The sequence below is a fragment of the Corapipo altera genome, unplaced genomic scaffold (assembly GCF_003945725.1).
Source record: "Corapipo altera isolate COAL_440 unplaced genomic scaffold, ASM394572v1 61305, whole genome shotgun sequence".
NCBI classification, from domain to species: Eukaryota; Metazoa; Chordata; class Aves; order Passeriformes; family Pipridae; genus Corapipo; species Corapipo altera.
Window position 1 is genome coordinate 1490165 of NW_020884909.1, and position 23397 is coordinate 1513561.

General features: G+C 38.7%; 1 protein-coding gene across 7 annotated transcripts in view; it reads right to left on the reverse strand.

Annotated features, from left to right (window-relative positions):
- PIGG (phosphatidylinositol glycan anchor biosynthesis class G) overlaps positions 1 to 23397 on the reverse strand; it is an 86385-nt gene that overhangs the window by 57265 nt on the left and 5723 nt on the right. For 5 of the 7 annotated variants that reach the window (XM_027653032.1, XM_027653031.1, XM_027653029.1 and 2 more), the window contains exons 4-8: positions 22534 to 22722; positions 20892 to 21030; positions 17161 to 17373; positions 9209 to 9426; positions 6261 to 6542 (exon numbers count right to left, since the gene is read on the reverse strand). In XM_027653032.1, coding sequence (XP_027508833.1) covers positions 6261 to 6542; positions 9209 to 9426; positions 17161 to 17373; positions 20892 to 21030; positions 22534 to 22722 — 1041 coding nt within the window. Of the gene's footprint in view, positions 1 to 6260; positions 6543 to 9208; positions 9427 to 16220; positions 16706 to 17160; positions 17374 to 20891; positions 21031 to 22533; positions 22723 to 23397 lie in introns of those variants that run through there. The other 2 variants (XR_003529253.1, XM_027653035.1) reach the window with 2 other exon arrangements.

Consider the following 23397-nt stretch of genomic DNA (forward strand, 5'->3'; position numbering starts at 1 on the left):
TTCCCTACCATCCTGTGACAGAAGGTTCTAAACAACTTCACTCTCTGTTGCACACTTGTAGAAGCAAAAATAGAAATCCTGCAGAAATCAAACTTGAGATATAGATAACAGGTAATTTTCTAATAGTTTAAACCTGTGATATCGTCAACTCTATACAGTGACAGCCTTCACTACTCAAATGAACAAAAGTTACTGTCTGATGGCACCCCTTAACCTTGCTTAGCTTAAAATGTGTCTTTCCTCATAAAACCTACTTTAAATCTTACCCATCTATTATTCACTTCACACACTGTGCCTATCTAAAACCACAATATTTTTTGTCTAATGCCTCCATTAGTTCGATTTCTTGTTCTCAGCAGATAATGGGAATTGCCTCATCATCAGTGCCCTCGATGACAGGGCTAAAAAGAGAACGTAAGGGCATGTGGAAGTTGAGAGCACCCAGTTCACTGATGTTACCTTGTAAAGAACCATTCAGTACACAGGGGAAGCCATAAAAAGACCACAGAGAAACACAAACATGACAAATAAGCACTAAGGGAGAGCACAAAGATGACCAGAGCTCTTCAGCCATTAACTGATGGGCCGTTAGGAAATCACAGGCATAGCTCTGAAGAGCGTCAGTCTGGACTTTATCACAGATAAGGCGTGAGTGACAGACCACGGGTATTACAGATATCTGATATCTGACCAACTCCTTAAGCAATGTTTCAGGAAGTTGTCAAAAGTGAGGAAGAGGGGGTGATAGGGAATAGGATGGAAGCAGGGAGCAAAGTGAGAGGAGAAAGGGTAAAGGAGTCAGTTACATATAAGCAAGAGCCAGTCAGTGCACTTTTCTGACTGAGCCCCCTAACATACCTTAGCAAATAGGATTACATACTCGTGAAGTATTTTGAGAAAAACACAGTCGAAATCATCCGTTACCATTTTATTTTCTCAATTTTTGCTCTATTAGAGAACATCACAAACTATTTCTTAAAATGGTATTTTAAGCATCTGATAACGATTTAAAAGCCAAATTGAAACTACTGCATGCCATTTTTACTTCAGAACAAAGATCTCTGAACCTACTGTCACATTAATTTCTTTAACTGCATATTTCAACCACATCATCCTCCCACATTTGACCTATGAACAAACTTCAAAAAAAACCATGGTGAACATTCACCAGAGATAAAATTCACAGAGAATATACTCACATTGAAAAATGCACAGTGTACTACAATTCCTGAACTGTTTCAATCAAATGTTAGAAGAATATCAAAAATCACTAATCTTGGAGCAGGTAACAAGAAAGCAGGTGTAAACAATACAAGTATCTCTGAGCATCTTAGATGCAAGCCTCTCTTGTGTTTATGACTTACTGACAGCAGCATATGCACGTTTGTTTAATAAGCAGGACCATGTAACATGGAGAAGACAACAAACACACTTGACACAAGAACCTAGCTAACCCTCTCTGGAATTTTGGTTCGGGGAAAACAACTTTTGCAAAATCAAAATTTTAAGAGATGTACGTGAAAGAATGCAGGAGGTATAGTTACAGTTATCACCTATTCACAGCCCTTTCATTTCCTCTGTTGTTAAAGAATACATTACACCAAAGTCATTTCACTTTAAAAAAGAAAAAAAAAAGCACAACCAAAAAAGTCTCCATGAGGTTACACACAACAATAATGGGGGGAAAAAATACTAATAAACTGAAAAATATGCTGAGGGTCAATCTAAACTTACTAGTATTTGATATTTCTTTGGTGCTTGAAAGACCACTCCGGTTTGTTTAGTACTCTATTCTGAAAAGCAAATACCATAAGCTGGTATTTGGAATAAAAGGACAAGGTAGTCTGTGCAAAGACCAAAGAGCATGAAATTCACAAAGCTGAGACAAGAACAGTACATGACTGAACTACAGAAAGTTTAAATTCCAATAATTCCATCATGCTGACCTTAAAATCTTGGCTAACTAAATAATGAGCATTTAAGTATTATCTGCTTGAAGCGACAAAGAAATCTGAGACCCTCAATAAATGACAATGAACAAGTCTTTGATATAATTCATCTTCTTTATAAGACATAACAGAAAATCTATGGAACAATTGGTCTCTTGTATGTGGTTGTTGTCAGCAACTGATATGAAAACTGAAGAACTGATGCTTTGTCAATGAGGAATATACAAAACTCTCATGAGAACGATGGCATTAGTATGAAATGTCCCAGAGTCAAAATCTGTATTTCTTGCCTGCTTGTCTCTCACAATTCCAATGAAAAGAGAAAAAAATTACTCTTACATTCACATCAAAGGATTAAAATCCAGTGACATTTACTGATAAACCACATTTCAGATCAGTTAAGTCACTATGCAGAATCAAAAATTTTGTTGCAAATTATAATCTCCTGTGCCTTGATAATCTAAGAAATTCTGAAAATATCTCCATTGAGGTTTTCTAAATTCACTGGCAATCCCCTGTATATGAACTGTGCTTTATTAGGTATGTCATGAGTCCAGTGTCATATACAGTCTGACTTTAGATTATTTAGATTGTACTTAGTTCTTAGATGTGGTTTAAAGGTATAGAAATGTAGGTCTTACTCTGCTATTCACAGCTCTGTCTTTCTAGCTGATGAACACGTCCAATCCTCAGGAACTCAGCAGTCACTCCAGACACTAGAAGACCTGTATGATTCTCACTGCTATCTTGGTAAACAAACTTAATACAGACTCTTTTGTTCAGAAATTTATAAGTCCCAGGCTTCAAATCTAAGCATATCATCTCCCAAGCCAAGGTAGCTTTAACAATTGATGTACCAGCATTAGTAATTAATACAGAAATTGACCCCTTGCCCTGTCTTTGAACACATCTTGCTAGCTTGCAGAAATGCCAGTCCATAAATGATAAAGTATGTGAACCTCTGGCCAGTAAATTTTGAAACTTCTTCACTTTGAAATAGAACCTCCTGTAGTCTATCTTCTGTGTCCAATTCCAGTTATCAGGCTTCTGTGATGTTAACCATCCACACTTAATGCCTGTGGAATTTTGCAATCACTTTTCAGATAAGAAACATTTTATTTTTCATGTCCACCCTCACTGACAATCTAAACACTTAGCAGTTTCCTCCCTTCTGATACCTGAGCTCCCTGAATCCAGTCGTGATTCCCTATGGTGGTAACTTTCCCATGGCAAAGTACTATAGATGACACTTGCTGCTACATTTTTATAGCAGTTTGGGATCATTTTTGTAAGCCATCTGGTAAAGACACCACCCAACCATCTTTTTAATTTCTCAAGTCAAAAAATGCTACAAAATTTTAGATGTAACTCCATAAAAATGCATCACTGTTCAATTAACCAAGAATATCACATAGGGGAGGAAACCCAAAAATATTGTAAGATGAACAGGGTACTTCAAAATAAACTGAAAGAGGAACAATTTGTTTATGCAGTAAAAAACCACTATAATTCTGCATAATGAAAATTCTCAAAAACTGTATTTGACAAGCTTTAACTTTTGTGTTCTAGTTTCAAAAAAGCTTAGTTTTTATTTCTATCAGAAACAGGGAGAAAAAAACCACAACTAGTAGTAGTAAATACCATACTTATGTCAACTACCAAGCAATTACAGTGAGGCTATGAACAAAAAGTTACAATTTTTGATGATTTTCTGGAATTCATAAAGGGCTGCAGAACTATTTAAAGCCTTAAGTATCATTAAAAGAAGGGACTGGTGCTGCTAGAAACATAGCAATCAGAAGCTATAAATAACAGCCAGGAAGCAGATGTTAACACTGCCTGCACTGGTCTTCAGAAAATTCATGAACTTGGTAATCAGTTTCTATATTCAGCCACAGTGGGAAAAAAAGCATTACAAATGAGAAGCACTTCAGAGAAATCTTTAGATGTGAACGGAAACAATTTGAAGGAAAAAAGCTCTGAAGCCATTAACAGGAGAGCTTATCTTAATTACTTCTAAAATACCTACATTTTATCGTACAGCTTGAGCTTGGAAAAGGCTTTTTAGCTTTTTTTAACTGGCAAGACCGTGATTCAGGATTCTACTCCTGCCATCAGAAGATCAGGGCTTCAGAGCTCTTTCAGAAGTGGGCCCCATCCACAGATTCGCACTGTGGTCACACAACTTGGATTTAGAGTTACTTTAGCATAAGTGGTACTCCTAACTCAGGCAGAAGGCCCTTCAGGATCAACATAACAGCATATAAAGACAACAAGTTTCTCCCCCAAAGTCTAGGCATTCTTTTGGAAAAGGGGATGAAAAATGGAGGTGAGTGTTTGGGACACATCCACACTGCAAGCAGCACCAGACTTGCAAGCAGCACCATACGCTGCTCCTTTCACCTTCTCCAGGCTCTATATTTGTATAAGCAGTGACCCTAAAAAATCCCACAATATCATGCTATAGTAGCCCTCAAACTGGTAAAAATGTTAATCAAAACCAGGTCACTGCTTTTATCCATGACTGGAATGAAGCCTACCTGACTTTGAAGAGATGAGATACACATCCCGCAACCCAGTCACCTATGGAATAGGACTGAAGACAGGAGGACAAAAGGGTATTTCTACAGGTCTGAATACAAAGTCATGTCTGCCCCAATCAGAATTACTATTATCTGCACTTCATAAGACATACTCAAGCTTCCCACATTTTCAGATATATCTCAAGTAGGAATATGATCACAGGCAGACCTGGGATGCAGAATTGAGTATTTTTTATTTCTCTCTGCCCCAGCCTTGAGAAAACAAACACACACACAAACCTGGAAAGCATTGCTGAAAACCTCTTCATTTGTGTATTATCAGCTTGAAGCAGTTGATCTACTTCAAGTGAGGGTGGTGAGGCACTGGAACAGGTTGCCCAGAGAAGCTGTGGATGCCCCATCCCTGGAAGTGTTCAGTGCCAGGCTAGAGGGGCTCTGAGCAAGTTGGTCCAGTGAAAGATATCCCTGACCAGAGAAAGGGTTTGGAACTGGATGATCTTTCAGGTCCCTTCCAACCCAGACCATTTCATGATTCTGTGATTCTTTGAGACTATTCACCTGGAGAAGAAACCTATCATCTGTTGTCATTGGTCTCAATGCTACTGAAGTGGAATGTCTGTAAATTTTACGCAGGTCTAGAAAGTCATCATATTTAGATTCCTACTGTCCACTAAAATTAGAAAAACTGGTAACAAGATGGAAAACAGCAAGTAAACGTGAGGTTTCTACAGAACACACTGAAGCATGAATTATTCCAAGGCCATATCATTTTTCTAAGACTAATTTCTACCTCGTTCACAATAAAATACAGAAAGCTAATAAGAGCCCTAAGCAGAACAGATCAGAAATGGCAAAAGTGAACTGAGTCCACTTAAAAAACAGCACACCCCTACGTACCAACTGTGTTAACAAACTGTAAAACTAGACATCTCATTCAGAAGATTTCTCCATTCATGTTGATGAATTTTACCCTCACCTTTCATTTGACTCTAAAAAAAGACCCACACAAGCATCACTAGGTTTGGCACCAAAACATTACTACTACTTTGACACAAAACCTTCAGTACCAAAACCAAATTGTGATTTACACTTACAAAGACTATTCTGTTAGCAGCTATACCCGAGAGGAAACTTCTTTCTCTGATTTGATAAAGCAGATATTTGTAGCTGACCTGTCAATCTACTTAAGTCTACCTAAATGATCAGACACATCTAAGTCTTATGTGAACGATGAATATAAAAGTAAGAATGATACAACAAGTTCTATCAACATCTCCTTTCTTCGTCACTTTCAATATACTGAAGTGAATTGCACTGAAGAAAATAGGGTACTGGCAAAGTATTTTCTTCTCAGAGCTTTAATGTCTGTTGTACTTGGGAAAGGACAGATCATCACTGGGGCATGTTGTTACAAAGTATCATACATGTTGCTTTAATTGCAATTGTGAAACATCACTGTGTAACAACAAAGAATTTGTACACAGTATAACTGTTTCCGACCTAATGAAGTCAACTGCAAAGTATTTTACAATATTTAGAACATTTCTTCAAGTAATGGCAAAATAAGCACTTCTGTGATCTTTATTATACAATCGGTATCATGCCACAGTGAAAACACCACATTTCAATTACAACTTTAAATTATTCAAATTACATTACAAAATAAAAATTTCTCTAGGCACACGGAGTGAAAACTTAACAAAATTTTACCTGAAAGCACACCATGAAAAGCAAAACATTTTGAACCACAATGAATGCACGCTCTCACCTTCGGTGGAAGTCGGGAATTCTCAAAGATCTTTGCAATAGCAGATAAAATACCGCACATGAGTGCGGAAATCAGCATCATCACTCCAACTGCTGTTAGCCAGGACATACTGCAGAAATAGCACAAACTTTCTGCTGACGTGCATACAATGACATGAACTGCACACAGCATCAGACACATCAAATAAAACAGCAGGGAGAATAGTGGAGGGGAGAGGGGCACTTCAAATTCTGCCCGCTTGCTCAGGGCCTTTGGAACACTGAGCAAAAGCAGCAGCAGAACCTAGAAAAAAGAAATAGGGAATTAACACTTTAAAAATTGGGGTTAGCTAAAACACAGAGTGAGAATTCACACCAAAAAATCATGCTGTAGTCATCCATGTCACTCTGCTAGTACACATACTTCATCAAAAAAAACCCCTGTAAAGAACTATGTAGGGGTTTTTTCCCCCAGTAAGATAATACCATATAAATGGGAGAATCCAAGATGGTGTTTTCATTTATTAAGGGCTTGGACACACAGGTTCCCAAGTTTAATAAATTACCATTTGCCTCCTCACCTGTGCTAACTGATAAGATGTATGATCTTTATTCCCTGTAAAAGTAAGAGCTCCCAACATCAAAATAGTTCCTAAGCAAACAAATTTGACCCATTATTTGTCACCTGTAAATGCCTGAAGTCACATGCACCCTATCAAAGACAATTCACCTCCTGTATGAGAAATACACATATAGGAGATCCTGCTGAGTTAAATAACTTCTCAAACCAGGGGAAGTTCTCATACTATCACACAAGTGTATGCTGAATTTCAAGCTTATGAATTCTCCCAGTATTTATTTTTTGTACTTCTCCTCATCTTAATTTGATTTATTGGTTTTACTTTAACTTTGCTCTAACCTGTACGCAGATCAGGTAGAATTCCAAGGTTTCTCTCAGGTAACTGCAGCAGTGGAAATGAATAATACAATGAAAACCTTTACAAAAAATAAGAAACTTCAGCCACATGCTAAAATGCTTTGCAAGCTGAACAGATGGAGCTTGGACTACGCTGACCTCAATCAGCCTCTACCAGGGCAAGATTAAAACAAATCAAGATAAAAACAGACCACTGCCAACCTGTAATCTTTCACTGCCACTTGTGAAGGCCTCTGCCTAAATTTTTCCCACATTACAGTGAGATACAGTAAAGTAGAGCAAAAAATATCAAATGCATTGCACTCATCTGCTGCTTCATCATATTCTACTCCACATTTCATTTGGTTATGAAAATATACAGCTTCAGAGTATTGAACTGGCTTAGGTCTTACATTTCAACATAGCCCTTAAAACTAAAACAAAAGCAGCACTCATGGTAGGAAGGCACTAGTTATCTACAAAACTAAATTTAGGTCTTTTGAGCAAGTGCAGTATTATCAGTCCATGTCTCAGAGGTATCCTCCTCATCCGATAAACAGCATTTCTAGCACGGTGTAGTCTGAAGTGACATGTGAGTGTCACTACTGTTATTTATTCAGCAAAGGTGGAAAACACATACCACGACAAAAAGATTTTGGAAAGCAAGGTAGTTTCTTGAGTATTACACTGGAGAAAATAAAAAACTCCAGCCTCTTTGCAGCAAGTCTTACAGTGATGCTGAGCACACACTGCTCAATGAAAATTTGAACATTTCCATGGTTAGTAAGCTGCGTCTTTAACGAAGGCCCACTGAGTATAATACCCAAGATTTGTTTTCTAGAAACAGTAAGCATCTACAAGCATTTCAGAATATAAAAAATAATCCAGTGATTCAGCTGTCCACAGCTTGAATCCATAGGTTTCCAATACAAAGGAACAAAAAAAGAAATATAAGTACTTCAGCTTTGCACTGAACTTTGCCCACCTCCAGATCCTCCATCCATAGAGCAGGAACAGAACCTGCCATCTCATCTACCCAAGGGCACAGTGGAACTCATTCCTGTGAGGTGATCAGCAGAGGGACAAACCCCACCAAGCAGTCTAACCACAAAGCTATTTCAGAAGTACTCTGTATGCAGGGAGCAGTGCATAGGAGACAAGGCACAGAGCCCTGCCAGGACAAAGGAGACTCAAATATTAATGAGCTGCTCACATATTGTTATCTATTCCAGGCACTGAACAGTAACAGAGTCTTGTACAGCACCACATTCAAGGACTAAGCTAAGCTTGTAGTAGGTACTTCGATCCTATGGAAAAATGCTTTTACTCACAGAAGTTGACAACCTTGTAATCTAAAAGGTCAGTGCAAACTTTGGTACATAGAAGTTCAGTGTCAGGCATGCTACTCCTTCAGCATGGTTCTCAAAGCATAACACTGTTTCCTTTTGAGGCTTTTGAGGCTATTTCCAGCATTTGAGTTTTGCCCAAGAGATCAGTTGAAGAAATCCACTTAAAATTCCAGACATGGTACATCTTATCTTTATTCCTACAGGAGATACAACGTGGCAACCCAGCACCTCACAGCAAGTATTTATTTCAGGGATCTAAACCCATCAGAACGAAGAACGATTCCTGGAATTGTGAAAATTGTCTGTATAAGGTATTGCCTGTTTTGAGCAGCTACACTCAATGTTAGATAGAGAGCAATGGGTAGGAATTTACTTGCCAGACTTTTTTTTTTTTTTAAATGCAGTAAAGCTACTCAAAAATAGAAGGCTAACAGGGGAGTAATTTAAGCTGTAGCACATCTACATATTTACTGTAACTGGCTACACCAAAACATTAGTAGTTCATATCAAAAGTGCTCTTGAATCATTATAAAGGCCAGATCATTAAAAAGAGTATTAACCTCATCCGGGCAGAATGTCAGCCAACTCTAAGAATTCATACTCGGTAATTTTTAAGACCAGTAAGTGTATACAATTAATAGTCAAAACCAAGATACTTCTACTTTTGTACACTTAACCTTTTCAGTGAAAGATCTATTTTCGTACCTCCATAATGATCACAGTCCCCACCATCATCGAATACATGTCATACTGTGCCACTTGTTTGCTTAGTGAAGAACTCAGAGTCTTGAGGGCCTCCAAGTATTGCTTCAGGACCTTTTTGCCAAGATTTAAGAGTATTTCTGAATTATTCCCCTCTAAATACAGTTTGATCCAATTACCGTGGGATTTTTCTGCTATCTTAAAATGTTCATATCCAGGATCTGGGGGGTGGGAGAAAAGAAAAGAAGCAAAAGGATCCATGAACAAAAGAGGATTAATTAGAGTTGTGATCATATTTTTATATTTGCCTGTATAATATATAAAAAAATATAATTCCTATGAGAGTTGAAGCTTTTTTCAGACCTACAAATCACACTATCTTCCTGTAGCAATACCATGATGAGCCAGTTACTCAGAATAAAAGCAATTAATCTCTAACCTAATAAAACGTCAAGACCTCTAACAATTGAAAAACTTATTTAAATATCCATTCGCTTTTGCAAAACGTTTCCAGGACAAACAATTCAAATGCTTCAGATGCTGTTTAAAAAAAAAAAAGAAAAACACCAAAATCAATGTTTTCCACTGGAACCACTGACTATCCTGGGCATATTGTACAAGCTGAGTGAGAAATGATCAACTAGCCGATCTCCAGAAGAAACATCAAAGGAGACACACACTGCATTAGTTGGTAGTGCAGGCTGGATGAGTGGATGGTGAGGTGGACTGAGAACTGACAGAATGGCAGAGCTCAGAGGATTGTAATCAGCAGCACAAAGTCCAGTTGGAGGTCTGTCACTAGTGGTGTCACCCAAGGGTCGATACCGGATCCAGAGTAGTTTGACTTGTTCGCCAATGACTTCGGGAAGGGGCAGATGCCTCAGTTTGCTGACAAGAAAGCTGGAAGGAGTGGCTGATACCCCAGAGGGCTCTGCAGCACTTCAGAAGGACCTCAACAGGTTAATGAGACAGGCAGAGAAGAACCATCTGAAATTCACCAAAGGCAAATGCAGGGTCCTGCACCTGGGGAGGAATAACCCCAGGCACCAGCACAGGCTGGGGGCCAACCTGCTGGAAAGCTGCTCTGTGGAGAAGGACCTGCGGGTGCTGGTGGACAACAAGCTGTCCATGAGCCAGCAGTGTGCCTATGTGGCCAAGAAAGCCAATGGGGTGCAGCAGGCAGAGCGTTGCCAGCAGGTCGAGGGAGGTGATTCTGCCCCTCTACTCAGCCCTGCTGAGGCACGTCTGGAGTGCTGTGTCCAGTTCTGGGCTGGTCAGCACATAATACACAAGGAGCTCCTGGAGCAGGTCCAGCATAAGGCTACAGAGATGACTAAGGAACTGGAGCATTTCTCATGTGAGGAAAGGCTGAGGGAGGTGGGCCTGTTCAGCCTCAAGAAGAAACAAATTAGAGGAGACCTTATCAATGCATACAAATATCTGAAGGTAGGGTGTGAAGAGGATGGAGCCTGATGCTTCTCAGTGGTGCCAAGCAACAGGACAAAAGGCAACAGGCAGAAAGTGGAACATAGGAAGTTCTACCTAAACATGAGGAAGAACTTCTTTACTGTGCAGGCAACTGAGCACTGGAACAGGTTGCACAGAGAAGTTGCAAAGCCCTTCTCTGGAGATATGCAAAAGTTGTCTGGACACATCCCTGAGTAGTTCTGTAGGGGACCCTGGTTTGAGCAGGGAGGTTGGACTAGATGACCTGTAGTGTTCCATTCCTACTCTACCCAATCTGTGATTCTGTTTTTAAAATATTGATCACTGAGTATAGTATGTATTCACAATATAAATTCAGTTGACAACACATGGAAAGCAAGAGTGTAACTTTCAAAAACTTGCATCTCACTGAACATTATGCTGTGCGTGAATATTCACATTTATCTGTATTTCTTGCAAAAAATAAATGTTAATTTCACTTCAGATTAATAGTCCTTGCTATTTCCCTGCAATTTCACTTGAAAATTAATGATAACCTAAGTGTAAAAGGGTCAATTTGGAAATTTTTATATAACTTGCAATTCTTCCCTTCTCACCTAAAGGTAGGGTAATATATTTGCTGTACAGTTTCAGACAGTAAAGGTTAAAGCAATAACTGAAATAACTCTGGTGTCAGAAAGTCTTAAGTTACAGTTCATTTTTACTCCTGGTAGATGAACATTATATCAGATGTGGAAAAAAACCACTATATTTTTTGTTATGCCTTTTCCAGCAGAAGTACATTATTAAATCCAGAATCATTTTTTAATTTTATTTCAAGTGAATGAAGATGAATGAAAAACGTCTATTCACAATTCTTGCACAGTTATGAAAGAATTGTGCCTACCACTTGTAAGTCTCTTATCACACAAGACACTTTGTGATCTACTGAATTCAAAGTGAGAATTTTAGAAACCAATGTTTAACTCACAGCGTCCAGTCTGTTCTACCAGGACTTCTAGCAGACTCCAAAGCATGCTGATCCTGCGATGTAGGAGGCTTTCAGGTATCTGCTAGAAAGTACAATTCAGCCAGCAGCAAATACTGGCATATCAGGAGAGCTGCCGGGACACATGGATGATTTTATTTCCCTCCTGTAGTTCTTTGAAAAATGAATTCCCTGCAAAGTTTCTCTAACAGTATGCTCGAAATAAGAGTTAAATATTCATACTTTTGAGAACATCCACAAAGGATCATCTAAAATGAGCTTTAATCAAACTGAGATTTGACATGACACTATTTCATTATACAGAACACTGAAATGAGTTCAAGTTGTATTTTCATACATAAATAAATTCCCTCCACATCTTCTGCTCCTGTTCTGCTCACTTTTCAAGTTTCTTGCCCAGTCTCCCTCTGTATTTCTTTTACAATTTTTATTTCATTCTCATCTACCTCCTTCCTTGCTACTGCCCACCAAACTCATTCTGCCCATGTTATGTAAGATGACTGTTTAGTCAAACACACATATGAGTGAATGATTTAAGGATCTTGCAGACAGGAATAAAGGACCACAGTTACCAACTTTCCCTTTGAAGTCCTATGATACCTGTTCCATGGCGCAATTGTACACAGGAAGTATAAAGTAAGAAGGGTCACAGGCACTAAATTGTTGGTAACTGGCAGGTAACACTGGCAAGTCACTCCTACATGGGATACTCGTAAGACAAGTTAAACTTGAGGAAAAATCCAAAGCGAGCTTGCCCAGCTACACATTTCCCAAAGCACTAGCAATGGTTTACTTTCACAGAATTACACTGGCAATTTGTGCTTGAGCCTCACTACCATCTGATCACAAGCAGATGGTTATGCTTCACAAGCATCTGTCTGACAACAATTGCACTTAGTTACAGTCACAGGCAGCAATCACTTAGAAAGAGTTCTAAAAATAGACTGAATAATGTAAAGGTGACTTCTCCAGTTTCAATATATAATTGTCACAGTAACAGAAAAATTATTTCAATCAACACACGCATCTAAAAAGTTCAGGATCAGCCCCAAATTGAAAAACGGGCACTCATTTTAATAACAACATCCAACTTGTTCTCAGGCATGACTCTTCAGTCCACTGTGAAGTACCTCTAAAAAAAAGTCCTAGTTTATCCTTCACATGCATGTTGAGAAGTTTAGAACATGAGGAAACCACTGCTAGATACCTAGAGCTGCCTACCTTACACTGAGGTATGAACTTACTCAAAAACTCAGTGTGTTTTTAGATACTTCCTCACTTTTGCCAGCTGTTTTTATTCTCCTTTTTCAGACTTCTTCCTTACTTGCATATGTCCATCTCTATCAAAAGAAAACTAAGGCCTGACATTAGCATTTATTAGTATTTTTCAAAAAGTTAAAATAATAAAGCCCTTAGTCAAGCTTCAAGTTTCTCATGTAAAATTTTATTTACTTGAAGATAGATTTAGCTGTGAAGATTCCTTTGTATCTCAATAGATCAAAATCTGAGTCCCATGAAATGCTGTACTACCTCTTGGCTAGAGAAAGCATGTTTGTATAACAAACACTAGGGGGAAAAAAAGTTACTGACCTGCCTTCATTCTGCTCTTTATTAATAGATATATTTAAAACACATTTGAAGATATTTTTGTGTACTGTTCCAGTTTACTCTTAACATTGGAGCAGCTGAATCCAGGGAACTACATGGTTGCTTCATGAAACAGCTTATAAAGGTCATCCTGCCTTCCCATCTGACTGTGATTCAACTCAATTGACGTCTGACTTCATCTTACTGCATTAAAAAGGAAATTCATATGGCACCAAAAATGAATGTATATGTTATGCTATAACTTACAATGGATGAAACTTTTCTTACTATGACTGATTCAGTCATCATCCTCATGGTCCTAATAGCTGGTGCCATAACCTCTGTGCTGTAAATTAAAACACTCTCCACAGGAACCCCATGTCTTCCCCTTCAGAAGAGTCTACTGGTTTTGACCTCAAGAGTTGAAAATAATAATAGTTTTCTTTGAAGTACCACAGCTTAGGCTATCCCTGCAAGTATCTTTCAACTCCAATCACAGACATTTCTCTGAGCATTCAACTGAAATGTTATGATCCACCAGTTGTTACTAGCTGAGAATCTGCATTGGAAAGCTTAAAATTGCAGCAGCAAATGTGAGTGAGATGTCTAATTGACTTATCTTCTCAGATTTCTTTCCCTCAGAAAACCTGGCAGCAGACCTTGCCTGTGGCATTCAGAAATTATATAGCTCAAGACCTGTCAGCACAATTCTGATGAGTGTCCAGATGTTCTACAAATAAAAATCAAAGGCTCTGAGCAGGATAAGCTAAAGCAGATTGCTCAGATCTGTGTCCAGTCAGGTCTTGCATGTTTTCAGATATGAAGCCTCCACAGCCTCTCTGGGTAACTCATTCCAGTGCTTGACACACCTTACATAAAAAAAGTTCCTTTAATTCAAACAAATTATTTTTGTGGGGACCACCAATTAGACCCTGGTTCAATATTCTTTATTCCCTCCCATCACATATTACTTACATTGATAAGAACCCTGTTGAGTCTTTGCCTATCTTAGCTGAACAGTCTCATCACCTTCAGCCTCTCCATGACAAATATTTCAATCTCTTCATCACCCTTCATGGGCCATTCACTGCTCTCACTATTTTTTGTTCTGGGGAGCCCAGAACCAGACACAGGACCCCAGATGGGGGTTCCCCACAGCTGATAAGAGGAAGGATTGACCTGCAGATGACTATCCTCCTAATCCAGCCTTGGATGCTATCAGCCTTCCTTCCACAAGGGTGCATTGCTGGCTGGTGTTCAACTTGGTGCCCCAAGGACCCCTTGGTGGTTCACCACTAAGCTGTTTTCCAGTCAGTCAATACCCAATCCGTACTGATGTATGGGATTATTTCTTTCCTGGTGTAGGATTTGGTTTTTCCCTTTGCTGAACTTTAAGAGGTTCCTGTCAGACCATTTCTCCAGACTGTCAAGGTACCTCTGAGTGACAGCAGACCCACCTACTGCATCAAGCACTTCTCCCAGTTTTGTACTGTGCCCTCCCCTTGCTGAGGGTGCACTGTCCCATCGCCCAGGTCATTAATGAAGATGTTAAATAGCACTGGCCTGTGTGGACTTTGTGCTGCTGATGACAATCACATGAGCCCAGCAGCTGAGCCACACTGTCCAGTTATCTAGCCTGAACTGCAACAGGATGGCTGAAGCACCATATGAGCACCATGGATGATGAATATGAGGTTTCCTCTAGCTGTCTGAAAATTTACTAATTCTTCCCAATCACAATGTCTGTATTAGACACCCATAACAATACTGCCCTTGGTTTGTGCATTAATCCTGACCCAGAAGTTCTCAACCATTTCAACATCCACTACCAGAGCTCCATGCCTCTCTCATATAAAGGGCAACTCTCCCTCTTCAGCTTCCCAACTTACAATCATAGAATGGTTCAGGCTGAAAGGGAAGGTACCTTTAAAGATCACCTAGTTCACCCCCAGCGGTGTGAAAACAGATATCTTTCACTAAATCACCACTCATTACTGGTTTCCTGAGCCACTGGACACTGGGCCACTGACTTTACAGACATGGTCATGGATCCAACTTCTTATTCACTACAGAGTCCACCTGTCAAACCTGTATCACTCTAACAATAGCAGCAGGAATGTTGACAGAGGCCTTATAGAAGCCCAGGTAGATAACAAACATAGCTTTTCTCTAGTCCACTGATGCATTTACCCCATCACAGGACACTAAATTTGTCAGGCCCAATCTGCCCTTACTAAAGCAGTGTCGGCCATCTCTAACAACCTTCTTGTCTTCCATGTATTTTGACATGTCTTCCAGGAGGACCTGTTTCATGATCTTACCAGGGACAGAGATGAGGCTTACTGCTAAGTAGTTCCCAGAGTCCTCCTTTTTAACCTTTTTAAAAACAGGGCAATCTTCTCAAACGTGAATCAGATTACGGAATATAATCACTTCTCCGCAAGGTAACTCTTTCTATGGGAATCACGACAGATATGCATACGTGTGTGTGTGCCTGCAGTGGGATAGGTGGGATGGCATTCATCTTCACTTAAAAACCATGCAAAACAAAAGGCCATTCATGCACGCTTTTAAATTACATATCTTAGTCACTGAGTCAGTGACCTTTTCTTTAATATTTCTACGGCCTGAAGTATTCACCATCAGTCAAACAACATTAAACAAACAGCACATAACTTTTCCCTGCCAATCTTAATCGTAAAGACCAAATTATTAAGCAGCAGCCTTGCCCATCTAGAACACCCTAAGAAAAACAAGGCTACTTGTGAAGATATAAACCACAAGCTGGTAGAAACTTCAGTCTGTTTCACCAGTGCATGAAGAAACACCATCAGATGGAGTTTTGTGACAGAAATTTCAGCAACACAGCCATATCCTGAACTCCCCCAACAAGGCAAGTTCCTCACTTGACAAATGGGTTAAGAGAGGAAATCTGTGCAAAAAAACCCAATAAAATATCAAAATAGCTGGAGCATGGGTCCTGCTATTGACACGTTGCTACCACAAGCAGCAGTTTTGGTTCAGTTCCTGGACAGGGTTTAGTTACAACTAGAAGCTGTGATGTTGAAAGATAATTGATTCTTGACCCACAATGATCACCGTGCTAAAATTTACATTGCTATCCATTTTAATTATTCATAGCTGCAACACAGCTCTGCATTCTCATCTGGTTATTTTAATGATTCAACAGATTATAAATCAAGTGACAAGCTTCACAGCCACTTTATAACAACATCTTCTAAGGTCTGTGGTAAAATATTCTCCTTCATCCTCTGACTCAATTTTTTCACATAATTATCATATTAACTTCCTTATTTATATTGCAGTTTGTATCGTGCTTCTTAACGAAACACTACATTTTCCTAGATTGGAGTTATTTTTTCCACTTGTTTTTTATTCTTTCCTCCAAACACACACGCATGTATTTTTAATAAGCAACTCTGCAGTTCTCTAGGTTCTCACTCCAAATAAACTCGTACCTAAGAATGAAATAAAAAGATAACCTACCCTAAATTATTTCCAAGTTTTACTTGAAGAATCTTTTTATTTAAACTAGAAAATTCACTCCGCTGTGCTAATTCTCCAAATAGCTCAGAGTAAGTGCCCTATGTAGGACACCTCACAAAGAGCAGTTACGAAACCACTGAGATTTAACCACACTGGCAGTTTTCCTTTAATCTTAGTCCTTCATCATTATTTCTGCTCTTTTGCCTACTAGGAGTATTACTGGTCATTAAAAAAGCTGTATTCAGGGGCAGTGTATCAAAGTAAGTTACAGCAAAGACTGAACTCAGTATCATTTCTCTGAATATTGCTCTTAAATGAACAGCTACTTTGCAGCACCGTGCTATACTCCTGAATCTGAAAGTCCAAACTGTTTAATTAAAAATCATCTTTTGGTATCTATGTAACATTTTTTTTATAGCTGATTTACCTTTTTCATATGCAGGTGTATTCTCTTGCAGCAACCTGCTAAGCTGGAACCCATTCAAGTGCACAAAACGTAGTTGTTCTCTCATTGTCTTGCCTCCAACAACTGGCAGTATAAGGTTCCCAACACTATTTCTTGAAATTGGCAGACCAAGACCTACTGCCAGTGTGCTGGCTAAATCTGTTTGTTGCACACGTTCAGGTTGGGTTAGAGGACCTAGAATCAACAAAAGAAAAGAACAGGGGGAAAAAAAATGAGAAAGGTATTTCAATAAAAGGTCCATTCTATTTCTCCAGAGACAGCTGGCACCTTATTAGTTTCAAAATTTTTTCATTGCTGTTAGCTCAGCTATTTCAAGTGGTCTACAGAGAGCTGACTGATCTTTTTCAGCTGCTGTCCTCTGCTGCTGTAAATCCAAAATTTATTAAATTCTCAGCCAGTATCACTCTTCAATGCTAACAACTACTGTAAACACAACATGAATGTTATGTAAGTAAGAAAACAGATGGTCCAGATCACCTTAACATCAAGTTGCAGCCCACATCCTAAGAGGGTTTCATAACTTTCACATTAGAAATAGCAGGAACCACTAGAGGAGACTAATTTAATGCATGAACAAAGAATGAGAATCCAAAATAATGTTGACAGCATTCTAGAAGCTTCTCAATATAATGACAACAGCTCAAGATTCAATTAATATCAGGTTGCTAGGCAAACAGAATTAGAGATCAGGTAAAGAATGCTGAGGCTCAAAATCTGTAGCTGCATGCAGGCAAACTCAGTCATTTTTAAAGGGTTCTGTGCAGGATCCCATTAACTCACTGCAGTTATCAGGATTAACCTTCAGTCCCACAGACATTGGTACATGTGAATGATTTCATTAACATAAGTAACCTTTTGTTTAAGATTGCTGTGCCAATTGTTCCTTTGCATGTTGAACTAGTTACGCAGCAGTATTTTTCTACTATGCTTTTGTTTTGTCCTCCTTGTAACTCCAGGCACTGAGTGTTTTAACTTAAGGACAGTACAGAAAGAATTCTATATAGTCTTTATTACTCCCAAGGCTCCCTTCAAGAGCATTAGAACTTCTCTCATTTCTCATCTATCTAGCTCCGATTAATCCCATATTTGTACAGAATGCCATCTATAATCCGTAAAGCGTCTTTGCATGAGTGCCTGTATGTCAGCAGTTTTCAGATTTTATCTTTAAAGCCAAGTACTTAACTGGTTAAAAAAAAAAGCCAAACTACCAACTGCATTTAGCCAATCATGGGTGACGCATCTCTGTAGAAGGCTACACGAGTAATATTCTGACAGCATACTAAATGCAAAAAGCCCACAGGATTACTATTTTGAGGTCTACCAAATTAACCACAGTACATTTTGTTTACAGTAGGAGCAGTCACTATAATCCTAATTATTGTACCAATGAGAAGTAAACTGCTGGATATTTACAAACGCATCATTCGAAATCACAAACTCTATCCCAAAAGACAGGTGAAGAGATATATTTCACTGTATTGTAAAAACAGTATCTTTAGTTTAAACCTAACAGAAAGCAATCCCAATGAACAGGAGACTGCATTTACAGAATCTACACTCTCATGGCCTGGCAGTCAACACATACTGGTGAAATTCACAAAGCAAAAGCTTATCCAAGAGTTTTGGTCCACTCTTGACTTTGTTTTGTTTTTAGACCCAAGAAGAGTTCAATGAGTCCTCAAGCAATGCTTTCTATTGCAGTTGAATAACAGCCTTATAAATGACAGACAGAAAAATGTACTTTACTGTGCTGCAGGAATCTCCAGCAAGATAAACAAACGAATGTTCTGCAAACAGGCTTTAAAAGCAAAGAAATCAGATGGAAATGAGCAAAAGGCAGAATGAAAGGCAGAAGAAAGCACTGTAAGGGAAAATATTCACTTCTGGTGAATATCACTTCACATTTCACCAATTCCCTCAGTCAAGGAGGAGTTTCTTTAAGCACTACTACAGAAATTAGACTAAAGATTCTCTACCACTCCATTTCCTTCTTGTCTCTTACCTTAAGCTACTTTACTTTTATCTTTCATTATTATCTACAAGTAGAAAATCAGTTTCAGAAACATACCAACTCATATCAATGATATAAAATTAACTACAGTAAATACACTCATGCTCCATATTCTTTCCTTAAGGCTTAGCCATCAATAGTCATGTTTTCACTGCTGTCACCTCTCACGCCTTCACAGAGCAATTCTTCCTCCTGCCTGTTAACTCTCAGTATGAGAAACTAATTCATTTCTCTGTCCTAGCTGAGAAGGAAGAATGGAGGCCAAGGAAATATTCTGGAAAATACAAAGACAAAACTCACTTCAAATAGGATTTTGCTTCTAAACCTATTTATTTACCAATAGCCCAGGATCTTGACCACAGATCTTGTTAGCTCTCAACACTCAGCTAAGGTAGTACTGTAGAAAATTATCATCCAAAAAATACACAATTCTCTCAACGGTTACAAAGCTTAACTCATGGTTTTATCATGATACAGATGCTAGCTTTGGCTAAAACCAGAGCTTTGGGTCACATAGAATGGGCCTTGTCAGATAGTTGTAGAAGAAATCAAAGTACTTTTCAGGAAGAATTCTAGAGCAAGTATAAATCAGAGTTGCCAATGTGTCCTTGGCCTGGTTTCAGCTGGGATAGAGTTAATTTTCTTCCTAGTATCTCATACGGGGCTATGTTTTGGATTCAGTATGAGAATAATGTTGATAATACCCTAATGTTTTAGCTGTTGGTAAGGTTTACCCTTAGTCAAGGATTTTTCCATTTCCTATGCTCTGCCAGTGAGCAGGTACACAAGAAGTTGGAAGGGAACACAACTGGGACAGCTGACCTGGACTGGACAAAGGAATAGTTCATACCACAGAGCATCTTTCCCAGTACACAAACTGGAGGGAGTTGACTGGGGGCTGTCCATTGCTTCTTGGGGACAGGCTGTGAACCTATCAGCAGGTGGAGAGCAATTGCACTGTGCATTACTTGTTTCTCTTGGGCTTTATACCTCTCCCTCTCTCCTTTTCATTACAATAATAATTATTATAATCTACACCTGATTATTGTTGTTGTTACTGTTACAGTCATATATGGCAGTAGTATTCTCAGACTATGAGGGTGCACTATGCACTGGTATCTACTGGAGCCTTACACCAAATACCACACAACAGCACACTCACTCACACCCCCACCCTTGGTCGGAGGACAATCAGAAAGAAAAGGTAAACCTCCTGGGTTAAAATAAGAACAGTTTAATAATTGAAACAAATAAAATATTATAATAATAGTAGCAATGAAAAGGAGAGAGGGAGAGGAATAAAACCCAAGAGAAAGAAATTATGCACAATAAAATTGCTCCCCACCTGCTGACTGATGTCCAGGCCCTTCCCAAGTAGAGATTGGCAGCCCCCAGCTTATATACTGGGCATGATGCTCCATGGTTCAGAATATCCCTTTGGCCAGTTCAGGTCAGCTGTCCTAGCTATGCTCCCTCATGGCTTCTTTTGCACCTGCTCCCTGCCAGAGCATGGGAAAACAGGAAAGTCCTTGATTCACAGTAAGCACTAAAATATCAGTGTGTTATCAACGTTATTCTCATACTGAATCCAAAACACAGCCCTGTACCAGCTACTAAGAAGAAAATTAACACCATTGCATCAGAAACCAAGACAGTTCTGAAAAAGTTCTTCGATCCTTACCACTTCTCTTTTCAAAAGCAGAGCTGATAAACAGAAGAGGTGTGTGCACTTCTCCTTCTGAAGAACCACCATGACTACCCGTTTCAGACATCCCGTGATCCCCACACACAACTAGCAAATTGGGCAAAGAAGCTTCTTCCTGCAAATCACAGAAAAAAATTTAAGTTATTGTACTAACACGAGTCATATATATCACTTCACTATCTCTATCATTTTCAAACATGAATATGTCTCAAAGTGAATTTAATTTTTTTAAACTTGCTCACAACACCTGGGGCAGATAACAAGAGATGTCTGCAGCTAAATGTTGTGCGGTAATAGTAATTTTTAGAAGGCACATACTTACTAACAGACTTGTCAATATATCAGGAAAAAACTCACCAAAAAAAAATCCCAAACTTTAAAAAACCCCTTAATTTACAGTCTCAAAAAATTCACCAAAAGATTAAATAAAGGCTATCACACTGAGGGAAGAAAATCGGGAGTCCAGGAACAGTAGCATTAACAGAGAAGTATTTCCCACTTCCTTTCTTCACCTTCACTGAGTGGTTAGTATACATGCTGAATTATTAATATTGCAAATGGTAAAATAATATCAATTTAATATGAAAAATAATCCTATTTCTAATACTCTCTAGTGTCTCAAGCATTTTTGGAATCATGACTGATGTTAAACAATGTATATGTTTCTGAATAAAGAGAACAACAGAAGTGTGAGGCCTGTCCAAGAATTCTGAGCTAACAAATCAAAGATGGCAGAAAATAAACAGTCAATCCACAACAAAGTCGTTTTTTGTCATCTCTAGTTATTACCAGTACCTGTTCTACCCAAAAAGTAAAGTGCCTTTATTACTCCTGTATTCTGAAACTGAGATAAAGGCTTTCAGTTGACAAAAGCAAGCATACTAAAAAGCTGTAGCAAAACCACTACAACATTCATGGAGCTTCCACACACAGGATTTAATCTCTCCTTTCATACAACAGTATCCATTTGTCTAAAAGTACTACTGAAATTTTGTGAGCAGCTGTTCTGAATTGCAGTTGCCAAAAACAAACAAGAAAAATGCTTCGGGTTTCTTGGAATTAGGACTTGGTAGTTCAACATCCAGACACGGATGTTTAGGTAATTGACAACCTGTATATCCAAACCTAAAAACAGGTTCAGATGTGCTGCATTTAGCATAAGACAAAATGTAGTTTACAACCACCATTTCCATTTGAATTTTTCAAATATCTAAGAATTAGGTATGCCTTCATAACTGTAGACATTAGAGCCATTAGCTTTACATGCCCATTACTCCTCCCGTTGAATTTCATTACTAGAAAGTACACCAACCACCATCCTAATTCACAAGTGATAAGAGAATTTTGGCATGCATTCCTCTTGCTGCACACCAAGAGGGAGTTATTTCCCACAGCTGCTCAGAGGAGGCTCTTAACAGATGTTACTAAAGTCAGCCAGTAAATCCTTAAAAATGCTACACTGTACTGTTAACTGGGGAATGTCCTGGGAAGGGAAGGAAAAGAACTGAAGAATACCCACTTCAGTCCAGGAATAAACGAGCTACCATCCACAACCAGCGAGCATTTTAATGTCAGTCCACAAGTAACAAGACACTGATCCAAGAAGAAGCTATATTACCTTTGAAAGAAGAGAAATATGAATCTTCTTCAGTATGTTATCCATTTCACGAAGTTTTGGTCCCACTAATGGGCTGTTTGGCCCACTAATATGTCCAATATGGTCCAATCCCAGGTAATGTAGTATTAGGATATCCCAGTCTTCTCTCTTTAACACTCTATCCAAATGCCTGGTAACATTGTCATCAACCTCAAAGAAAAGGAAAACAATTAAAAGGTAAAAATAACTTCTCTCTTGTAAAAAGCATGGAAAAATTAGATCGCACTACCCATGAAAATTCTGCAGAAGTTGATGAGAATTACAGTCACTCACAAGGTTAATGAGAGAAAAAAAATCAGACCAATTAGTTCAATGTCAGGCAGTCAAATATATTTCTCTTACAAAAGAGATAAAGAGATTCTTCACCCCAATTACTTGTTTCTGGTCATGATGCATCAGATTACATACAAACAAGGCAAACAGGTTGCCAAGCTTCCACAGAAACTTAAACCACTTTCATCCTTCGCACTCTTGATCTCTCACTTCACAAATTGTCAAGTACATAAAGTATTGTAAGCACAGGGAAAAGCCTCTGTTTAGTGCTTGGAATCACAGGAGGGCAAAAAACCCACACTTGCTTTTTCAACTCAGTTTTTGCTAGGCAAACACAAGAAGATTGTACTTGCTACGAATGAAAGAACTGGCAACATAGTGAGAAAGTAAAATTATTTGAAAAGTGCTATTTGGAGCCTAACTTACCTGTTTTCCTGCTTAGGCTGACAATGCATTTTTAGTTGCATATTTTCTCCCTGGATATTAAAAATCCTTATAATATTTCACATGCAACATCACTTTGCTGACTCTGGATATAAATACCAAAAAAAT